The 11672-nt window shown below is 44.9% G+C and overlaps 1 protein-coding gene across 1 annotated transcript; it reads left to right on the top strand.

Moving 5' to 3' along the window:
- Positions 1–7795: 7795 nt before the first annotated feature.
- Positions 7796–11456, top strand: tril (TLR4 interactor with leucine-rich repeats). The gene has a single exon (XM_040020695.1). The coding sequence runs from the start codon at positions 8421–8423 to the stop codon at positions 10899–10901; it is 2481 nt and encodes an 826-aa protein (XP_039876629.1). The 5' UTR covers positions 7796–8420; the 3' UTR covers positions 10902–11456.
- The last annotated feature ends 216 nt before the right edge of the window (positions 11457–11672 follow it).

Here is an 11672-nt window from a genome sequence, read left to right as displayed (position 1 = left end):
CTCTGGATTTGTTTACCCAACAAACCCTCCTTTGCATGGGCATGAGGCCTTCACTTCCTGCCTGGGCTTATTTCTATGGCAACAGAAAAAAAAGTGGGAAAGCAAGACTCATAGCTGGGCGTGTCCAGAGACTCTGAACCAGCAAAACTAATAGGAGTGTTTGGAGCTTTAAAGGAATGTAAATCAGGACTGGGGAGAGAGCATGAAGTGGGACACTGGAAGCAGAGCAGACAGGGTGAGGAGAGCTTTCTCTCTGTGCTTGTATCACAGGTGCTGCCATTGTCACATCTAGGTGGATTCCCTTTTACTTAACTCACCTTACAAGTGATTAATTGAAGCCACTAAGGACCGCACCTTGACATACCTCACAGTGCAGACACGCCTGTCCACACACACACACACACACACACACACACACACACACACACACACACACACACACACACACACACACACACACGAAACAGTGAAGGAGATAGGAACCAATCACACATTGATTACTCCTTTTAAAGAAGCAATTTTATCTGAAACAATATATCATGCGTGTCAATTTAATTCTTTATATCCCTTATCCCCCTTCTTATCACCTCTCTGTCAGTAAACACCAATGACTGGCACAGACATGTTTACTGAGCGAAGAGATGACAGTGCCATCTGTAGGTCAGCTGTGGGTACTGCACACGGAATACTTTGTATTCAAGGATAAAAGACTGGCTGGGCTTTAGTGTTGTTTTTCATTGAAGTGTGCAGTTTAATGTTAAGTGTAAGGAGGATATAGTAGCAGCAGGAAATGCAGTTCAACTGCAAGACTTCTCTGTTTTGTAGCTGAGATTCATCCCTGAATCTGGATCTAATAAGATACTCATTTGGATCCTGTGTTTTCCCACAGTTTGTGTCTGTTAGAGACCAGGAAATGCATATAACACACAATGGAGGCACAGATATCACAGGCCTTGAAAGTGGATTTTAAATCAGGCCCTCCACAAGATAATTTCACAATATTCATAATATTTCATGATATTGTTCCAAGGCCCCATGAATAAAAAGTACAACTAAACTGATGTATGGAGGCAATCAGTTGTTTTAAAGGTATGTAAGTATTTAGGTTAGCAGAGAAACACAACAGTGAGTGCCCAAACATCTAATTGGCAGCAGCTTCATTTTTCAGCATGGCAATGATCCCAAACACACTGCCAATGCAGTAAGAACACAGCTGGATAAAAAAAAAGCACACAATGACATCTGTTCAGTTATGGATTGGCCTTCTCAGATTGAAGCAGTGTGTGATCACATTAGATCATCAGAAATAGAGCTTTGGATGTCCATCAAAAAGACTGGAGAACTATTCCTGAAGACTATTTACAGAAATTACATGGAAGTTTGTTTAGGAGAGTTCTTGCTGTGTTAGACTTTTGACTGTTGTCCAAATATTGACTTTCAAACTCGATTTTTGCTTCATAGACGATATATCCCTGTATGTTTACATGTGCTTCAATAAACTGTTGCAACTATTTGCCATTTTCCTAGCAAAATATAAAGAAATTAGGTTTGATTTAAGACTTTTGCACAGTAAATTACAATTTTATCATTTCACAACAATCCAGTAGTTGAGAGATTTCCAATATAGATAAAAATGTTGATACACATGGCCAGCTAACTACACTGCCTTGCTACCAGTAGATCTGGAGTCTATTTCCTCCTTTCCATCCAATGCAGTGCCACCCCTGGTGCCCTTTATGCACCAGATCTCACTCTGTCCTGCATGGTGCTTTTTGAGATCTACCCACCTTTTAGGCAAAAGTCTGAGAAACTATTATTATGTAGGACTGTGGGCAGAAATTGGCATAATTTCCATGGGAAGAAAATGATGGTACAAATATGCCAGTCACTGGTAAATTTCCACCAGCCACTTGTGGCTCCAGCAACTTTTGGACCACAATTATGTGCCTTGCTAACATTTAAGGAGCCATTTTCTGGAGGAAATGCACAGAAGCAGTTCTAAATTCTGCAGTGGCATCGCCTCTGTGGAGAGGGGGTATCAGAGATGCCTGTGGGCTAGATTCAATCTAGCACATCTAGATTGCTAACTTAATCTAAGGCTAGATTGAGTTAGCAAATTAGCTTACTTTGAGCTCTCTCAATGAAAGAGGGCATTTATAAAAATCATCTTTCTCGGGAGCCATCATCACTCTGTGACGTTATTACAGTACTGGCCTACATTAGGCTATAATGTCTGTCAGCAGAGGGCGATGTTTCACACAAGCAGTGCAGTGTGGGGACTGGGACAGCTGCAGATCAGATGTCTCCACTCTCTAAATTACAGAGTGACGACTTTGTTTTAATGACTCATAAAGACCCGCATTTTTTCTGCAGCCTTGTTTGTGACTTGTACTTGTGTTGCGTTGAACTGAGCGATGCTAATCCAGAGATCACCTCCATATGGGCGCTGTTTTTTGCGCTTTCTTTCAAGTGTGCAGATGCCCATGCATCTCTGTCACAGTTTTCAAGCTACTTAAATCCCTGAGTGTTATCTTCTGTGCAGCTTAGTGATCTTAAAATCTCAAGTCATTATGCTTCCTCAGTGTCATTATGTGACCCGGCGTGCAGACAGCTGCTATCAAACTCGGCAGATCAAAGGGTCTCCCTCTCAATACGCACACTATCCTTTACACTGCCCTCTTTATTTCTCTATCTCCCTATCCACTCTCTCCCAAACCTTCAACAAGGGCCATAGCATGGCCTCTAATATTTTCCAGATGTTGAGTACCTCCCTTCCTCCCTTTCTCTACTCTGTTCTTAACGGGTCGATTGAAAAATAAGGGCTGTGCTGCCATCCTCCCCCTTCTTTCCCTTCCTGCGTTACCCCTTCCCCAGCAATTTCAACATATCTCAAGTCAGACATGAGAAGCTGGAGCTCCCCCAGAGCAGAAATGCTTTAGCAGGACGTGCTGATGTTGTTGTTGTAATCAGCTGTTTCGTCAGTGGTGTGTTTTTGTAACAGCAGCTGTTTGTGATATGTGTGCTTTTTTTTTATTGCTTTCATTTGATATTAACCACGTTTTTCTTTGAGCGGAGTGATGCTGACAGTATTTGTCCCTTGTTTCTTTTGCTCCTTCTCTGCCCGTGATGGGAACCAGCTGGAAGAATTGAACTAAGGGTGGGTGGGGGGGGGGTGGGGTTGACCACTAGGATGTAAAAGGTTAGCACCTGGGCCCCAGGCAGGCAAGGGCGGCCGTGTGCTCTTATGGCTATTCTTCAATCATTTTTACCTTCATCTTTTAACTTACTGAAAGTCTTCAGTTGCAGCAACATGTCAGCACAGTTGCAGACACGTGCTTCCATCTCTCTCTAAGTGCAGTAACACACTCACACACACACACCATGGACTAGATTCCCAGCTCATAACAATCACAGCAGCTGTTGCTCATGTAAACCAACTTCACACACACACACGCAATCCCACCTCCTCACTCTTTCTTTCCCACCACTTGATTTCCACTCCTGGATTTATATCTGGCTTTATTTTGACATCTTGAAGGACCTGAAAAAAACATTAACATACTTCCAACACCCCTCCTAAATGCAGCACTTGTGCTTATCGTCCTGCAAAAGTGCACAAATTGACCGCCGTGCTTTCTGGTCTCAGTGCAGAGACAATCTGCTATTTGTTATTTCGAGCACTGCTTGACTTTTACCTACAGCCCCCACTGATTCCTGAGATGAAGTCTAGAAGTGAGCAAGTCCCATGCTGTGGTACACTACAAAGACATTGTCTCTGTGATTCAAGGCAGATAAAAGTTTGACGGGAGACACAATAAGATGCACATGTTCGAAGTAGTGTGACCGCCTGCAAGTTTGTGGCTTTGTGTGAGGCTCATTAGTCCCTACCTTCAGAGTCCTGCTGTGTTTGAAGCATTTTTGTATGCTCCTAAAAGTTTTCAATCACTTGGAAATGTCCTTGTTTCAAACAAAACGCATATCTTGTTTTGATTTAATGAAGCATACTTGCTCAGAATCAATAAATCATTTATGTTGTTGTCTATGTTGGTGCATAGGAGGCCCATTTTCACTAACAATCACTCCAGTTTTTACAGCACATTGTTGTGTATGAATGCAAGTTTTAAAATCTAAAATTATGTCAAAGTTGACTTCCCCAACACATCTGAAAACACACACACACACACACACACACACACACACACACACACACACACACACACACACACACACACACACACTCATTCATAAGAAGCTGATTCAACACCTGAAGACTGTGCAATGAGTAATGTAACACTCCTCAATGACCTACATACAGTACGCTGCAGTATTAGCTCACATTACTTACTAGCAGTGACCTGGATATTCTTTATGTTGTGCGCACGCGCACACACACACACACACACACACACACACACACACACACACACACACACACACACACACACACAATATGTTAAAGTGCAGACAGATATACGAGCTCGTCTCTCCCCTCTCTTTGTCGTTTTAGTGGAAGTAGGTATTTCTCTCGCTTCTCTGCTGTGAGACTGAAATGTCATTAAACAGTGAGAGGCCCCATTGGCGGGAGAAGGAGGTGATGAAAGGACTGGCTGGTGAAACTGGTCTGCAGCCCCAGTGGTGGGCAGCTCTGTTCGAGGGCCTCAATGGAACCTGTTTTGCCAGTCTTTGTAAATCTGGGTCAGCTCTAAAACACTCGTATCCCTCTCTGCTCTAACTTTAATCACACTGTTTGTCTTTTCCTCCTTTGTTCATCTCTCATTTTGTCTGTCTGAACTCTCTGGGAAATCTCGATCATGATCTGATGCTACAGTAGAGTCCACATGGACTGATGAAATCTTTGTGTATTCCCTTTGACTTTGAGACAGCCCAGCCGACTGCCATAAACCAACTGGCTGGTCCCAGTATGTCTGGGGGCCAGATCGCTAAGTGCTTTCTCAATGTGTGTGTTCCTTGGAGAAGAGAAAGAAACACTAGAAAGACATGGATACAGGGTAGGCAGGGATGTAGAAACACTATAGAAAGATAGCCAAACAGGAAATGACCTCCCAGAGAGAGGGGGGCTTCCCCATGGGTTGTATTTCCCTCTCACACACACAAACACACACAGACACTCTCACACACAGAGACCTATAACATCTGATGATGTCTACCAACAGTTATGCATGAGAATGAGGCCAGTCAGGGCGTGCTTTTGGTCTGTGCTGCTCAGTTTAGAGACCGCTCCATCACTTGTATCTCAAGCCTTATTGAAGTATGATATCTTCAATGCCTTTGACTTTTATCCTCGAAAGATTTGAGCAGGCACATTGTTACCATGGCAGATGAATCTTTAGCCACATCAGTTTGCTAACTTCAGAAGAAAACATGTTATTTACATAAAAAAGAGAACTGGAGTGATCACTCTGTAGCCTGGGTCATGATTCAGAGCATCAGCCTAAACAGCAATGATGTACAAGAGTGTGCTAAGCTAGTATGAAGCGTAGGACTACCCGATTATTAGTATTATTTAATCCTTCATTTAAACAGGTAGTCTCATATAGATCGATATCTCTTTTCCAAGAGACACATGTACAAAAAGAATGTGCAAAAATAGAGACAGACAGCTACATAATAAAAAGACATTTAAAAAAAAAAAAAAAAAAACATGTGCAACAATAGCTGCACATAGACAAATGAAATGTTCCAGTGAAACCAGAGAATGCAGCACATTTCCTTTGTGACTCACCCTATTTATAAGCAGTAAAATATTTTAAATCCAGTTTTTCCAAGTTTCAGAGTGAATGAGAGTTACAGCTAATGGTAAAAAGTCCTGCAACCTGACATTGTAAGTACTCTGTTTAAATTCAGTCACAGACTGGGGGTAAGCAGGCAATCTTTGCAGCAAAGCTGTGTAAATAAACATCCTGTGCTGCTCTCTTCAATTTGCTAAGGAGCACCATGCCACATTTTCATTTAACATACAGTGCTACACCTTGCTGGGCCCTCTATCGCCTTCAGAACTGCAAAGATTCAGCAAGGTGCTGGAAACATTCCTCAGAGATTTTGGTCCATGTTGATGTGACATCGTCAAACAGGTGCTGTAGATTTGTCGGCTGCACATCCCAAAAGTATTCTATCGGACTGAGATCTGGTGGCTGTGGAGGCCATTTGAGTACAGTGAACTCATTGTTATGTTAAAAAAAATAGTTTCAGATGATCTGAGGATGGTGATGTGGCGGGTTATCCAGTTGGAAGCAGCCATCAGAAAATGGGTACGCTGTGATTATAAAGGGAGAACATGGCCAGAAACAATACTCAGGTAGCCTGCGGCAGTTAAACAATCCCGTTTATATTAAGGAACCAAAAGTGTGCCAGGAAAATATCCCCCACATCATTACACTACCAGCCTGAACCATTAATACAAGACAGAATAGATCCATGCTTTAATGCTGTCAAATTGTAACCCTACCATGTGAGTGTTGCAGCAGTTTCCTGTTAATATCTGACACGAGCAGCACCCGGTGTGGTCTTCTGCCGCTGTAGCCCATCTGGTTCCAGAGTCGACATGTTGTGCTTTCCACGATGCTCTTGAGTTGTTGTTACTTTCCTGTCAGCTTGAAGCTGTCTGACCATTCTCCAGTGACCTCTGGCATCGACCAAGACATTTCTGCTGCTCACTGGATATTTTCTTTTTTCCGGACCATTCTCTGTAAACCCCTGAGATGGTTGTGTGGGAAAATCCCAGCAGATTGACAGAGATTTTGTTGTTGCTGAGAGAAAGCTGAAAAATCTAACTGACACAATAGTGCTAAGTGTTGACAAATTTAAAATCATGGGCAACCTGACAGGTTATGGAGATGAAGGGACTTGTGACCACAAAAGATTTGGTAAGCACTGGTACAGGAGTTAAACATGCTAAATTGGGGAGCCTGGGGTGGTCAGACATCCTTTACTGGGAAACTCTTCGCTTTCTTCACTTTTTAATTTTAAATATATCTATGAGACTAATAATATATGAACTGAAAAGAAAAGACTGGTGCTGATTAAAGATACAACGTATTTTAATTGGGACTGCGATGTTCAATCTATTTGATTTGTCACAATGTCTGTATGATAGTTACAAACATGCAACTCTGACACACATTTTCATTCATTTTTAGATAGTAACAGTAATGTTAATGACACGCTTTATTTACCACTGATAATTTGGTTCTCTACGTGTAAAACAGCTGCCATGATGTAATTTTTTTTATTTAAATTGAATAAATGAAAGCTTTATTAGGAAAAAGAAACATAATTACAACAAACCATGTGATTAAATGTTCAATAAGTTTATTAGCTACTACACCAACCCCCACATGGTTTCCCTTGTGCCACCCCACTGAAAAATCCTAGAATCACCCCTGGATTTAAGCTCTTTGCCTCCTATTTGCAGATGTCTTGGCAGCAACATTTCAGAGCGGCCCTGAATACGAACCTCCGCGCACACTGCAGCTAATGATTCCTCCGTCTGCAAAACCGTGCGCTAAATATTCGCACGCTTCACTCACTTTCTGCGAGACGATCTCTAACTAAGATCTGGCACCTCTCTTCGCCTGTCTTAACACACGCTTTAGAATTCCTGCACTGCAAATGCGAACCATCTGTGCTCCCACGAAGCAACAAAAGGCGTGTTAATGAGAAAATGGTAAATCGGCTGAGCTGCATGTTGGTGGTATTCCTACTGTAGCAGAGAGAGAGAGAGAGAGAGAGAGAGGAAACATGCATTCAACATTCATTAAACTTTTTTTTTTTACTAAGCTTGTTTCATGAGTGACTGCTCTGCTCTGCCCGAACCGTTCTGCAAGAGAGAGAGCTGAAATTTTCGGGGTTCCCTGGGGATTCCGTGGGAAGGAAATCTTGCTGTCTGCTTTGTCCATATACCAGATCTCAGACCCCCGGTGAAGGAGGGGGCGCTCAAAAACTCGGTCAAAGGGTTTCTCAATCTCCGTCACTGCACGCCGTGTGTGTCTCATTACCTGCGTGCACGCGCAGATCTCTTCTGGATCTCTGCGCACATCTGGTTTTGGCGGGGTCGCAGAGTTGCGGGGGAGGGACTTTCAGTGAGTTTGAGTGTGTGAGTGTGCGATCATGCTCAGCGTCTGAACTCTGTAATTCGCAGCAGATGACCACTTGGGGGGATGTAGGCTTTACTTGGGGAGGTGGCTGTTCCCTCGGACAGCATCAGAGCGCATTGGGCAAGTTCACGCGTTCCATAGATGATGCTGCTCAGCGATGGCGCTGCGCGCTTGAAATGTACACTTTACAGAGCAACAAGTGAAATATGGAAGAGTCCAGCGTGACAGAGGAGAGGGGCGACTGCACCTGAAACACACAAAGCGAATGCCGCTTCGGATCCGGGCTGTGCCGGCCGCGCTGTGGGAATGGATACCAGCAGTTTCCTGGTGGGGATGTGCTTTTTCCTGCTGTCGCTTAATGGGTTTCTGTCCTCCTCGCTGGCGACGGGCTTTTGCCCAAACCGCTGCGACTGTCAGCATTCACAGCATCTCATGTGCACCAATCGCGGATTGCGCACTGTGCCCAAACCCACTGCGCAGATGCCCGAGGAAGTGCAGATTTTCAGCCTTGGGGGCAACTTCATCTCTAACATCTCCGCCTTTGACTTCACACGGTACAGTAACCTCGAACGGTTAAATCTGCAGTACAATCAAATAAGAGTTATTCACCCAAAAGCATTTGAGAACCTTCCCAAGTTGGAAGAGCTGTACTTGGGACATAATCTTTTAACAGCTATACCCGCGGGAAGTTTGCAGCCCCTAAAGAAATTGACTATTCTCTATGGAAACAACAATGCAATTAAGAAAATCACACCAGGACTGTTTTCCAACCTGGATAATCTTATTAAATTGCGCCTGGATGGCAACTCTCTAGAAGTTCTGCAGGACTCTGTTTTTAAGAGTTTGATCAATCTACATTATCTTCATCTGGAATCCAACAAACTGCAGCACATTCACAGAAACGCTTTCTCTAAACTGACCAGCCTACGCTTTTTAAACCTGGCCCACAACAAGCAATCAGCCATGCGCAATGTCCTCACTTTCTCTCATCTCAAAGCTTTGACGACGTTGCTGCTGTCTGAGAATGAAATTCGTCATATTGGCAACCATGTCTTCCAAAACCTGAAAAAACTGTCCAAGCTTTCCCTCAGCAACAACAAAATCTCCCAAATGGACAGTGGTGCTTTGAGGGGCCTGTCGAGCCTCACCGAGCTTCTGATTGACGGCAACGAACTGGTGGGAATTCCTGCCGTCCTCCTCGACCCCCTGGAGCGTGTCGAGGAGCTGGACTTCAGCCGCAACCGGATATCCAGCGTGGACTCTCTGGCTTTTTCAAGACTTAAACACCTAAGAGTGTTGAAGCTGAAGGACAACTTTCTCACCAGTCTGTCTGGGGACATGTTTACCCTCAACAGCGTACTTTACGACTTGGATCTCCAAGGCAACAACTGGACATGTGACTGTCGCCTGGAGCAACTGAGAGAATGGATTGCTGCTGCACACTCTCAGGGCAAACTGCTGACTGTGTTTGTGCAGTGTCATTACCCAGCAACTCTGAGGGGGAAATATCTGGACTATGTGAACAGCTCCCAGCTGCAGCCCCCTGGGAACTGGACTCACTTGTGTACAAGTCAAGCTAGGCCCGAGGAGAGCAGGGCAGGGGCAGTACTAGTGAAGCTGGGGAGCACTGAGACAGGAGAAAGAGATTCTCGGTTGCCAGAGGGCGGAGAGAGGACAGATGAAGAAGCTCAGAAAGGTGTGAGAAAGAGAGGGGAAGTGGAAGAAACAGGACATTTAAGACCGGTGAACAGGGGTGCAGTCATGGTATGGAAAAATGGAGAGCAGAGGAAAAAAGAGGGACAGGAAGAGGTGGAGATCCAAGGAGACCAAGGAGGTCCAGAGGTGGCAGAACCTTCTTCTTTCCTGGACAGAAGGAAACCAAAGAAGAAGCTACGGCCTGCTGCAGAGGCAGCTGGGAAACGCGTTAAGGGGAGAACGAGGTCAAAAGTTATTTTCAAACCCAGTCCATCAGCCACAATGAGCCAAGCAAGCATCGGGCTAACCACCACCACTGTGTCTGTTCACTCAGGAGAGCAGTTGGATCTCCTTAGGTCGGATCAGGATGACACCCTACCTGTCATTACAGACCCTTGTGTTTTCAACCGCCATTTCATCACTAATGTGTCCGTGGATCACGTCACATCTAATACCGTCACTGTGTACTGGACCACCAGGGATCATCACCGCTACACACCAGGACCCGGGCCAGGTCTTGATGAAGTCCACTACCGGGTTCTGTTTGACAGGTTTGGCACCCAGGATCGTTTCCCCCGCTACGTTTACGCCCACGGCGCGGCTCGCACCGTGACCCTCCGAGAGCTCAGCTCAGATGTGACCTACATGGTCTGCGTGGAGGGAGTGGTCGGAGGTTCCGTGTGTCAGGTCGCACCACGCGACCACTGCACGGGGCTGGTCACCCTATCTGAGGCAAATGGCCGTGGAGCTACGCTGACCTCTGACCTCCAGCTGGTGACGGTGGCGATGCTCGCCGGGAATGCTGTGCTGCTGCTGGTCATCGGCGGGGTGTGGCTGGGGAGAAGTCTGAGGAGAAAGTTGCAGAGGAGGAAGTCAGCTGTGCACGTGCGCCACATGTACTCCACCAGGCGACCGTTTCGCACCGCAATGGCCACGGCGTCCGTCTCCACCGACTTCACCAGCTACCAAAGCAGCCGGCCAGCACGGCTCGCACCGCTAGAGGAGGGGGATCTCATCGAGTTCCCTTGCGACCGCTTTCTGGACAGCAGCAGCGTTCGCAGAGACAGCGAAATGCAGAGATTCTCTGACTAGAACCATTAAAACTCCAAATTAGCTTTAAAAAAATGTTGACACTGAAAAAAATGGGAATTGCTTCATGTTTCCATCTGTGATTTAGCCTTTTTAACACAAACTCCTCTCAGCTGAGCTCATGAGACACCAGAGGAAGTCCATTCCCTCTGACTTCCCCTTTCCCAGTTTGGACCCTTCCTCTTTAATTTTCTTGCTTCTGTGAGTCTACATGCGTTGTTTTTCTTTTTTTTTTTGTGTACGTGAATGATGTACCACTGATTTCAACTACGGTGCTAATATTCAGTTTGCAGACATCATATTGTCTCATATATGTACAGTGTGTAATGGCTGCTGGGTGGCAGAAAAATCTCCTGTTTTGTACCACATCTACCGTGTTTTATACTTTTATAAGGAACTTTGTATCATTTTGCATTACATGACAAAGTAAAAATCCCCAACAATGTGACTGATTTGTCATTTGAGTGCATGTGTTATTGTATCTGCGGGTACTAAAACCCAGACTGTATATAAGACTGAGGACAAGAGCAGCAACAGAACATTAAAGAAGTGAGTGAGTGAGCTGTGTGCGTGTCAAGATGAGGTCTGGCAATAGTTAGGCAGTCCCTTTGTTTGAGTCTACAGGGTGGAGTGCCTCCTACATTCAGTTCAAATCATACACACACACACACACACACATATTGACAATTGTCTGCACACAAACTTTTCATAGCATCAGACAGTCAAGATGTTAGACATTAAAGCTTCTTGGTTTGTGACAGCTGACCTTAAAGG

The sequence above is a fragment of the Simochromis diagramma genome, unplaced genomic scaffold (genome assembly GCF_900408965.1).
Source record: "Simochromis diagramma unplaced genomic scaffold, fSimDia1.1 OVJJ01000753.1, whole genome shotgun sequence".
In the NCBI taxonomy this organism is placed as follows: domain Eukaryota; kingdom Metazoa; phylum Chordata; class Actinopteri; order Cichliformes; family Cichlidae; genus Simochromis; species Simochromis diagramma.
Note: the sequence above shows the minus strand (reverse complement) of the source record. Positions and strands in the feature narration are given on the sequence as shown.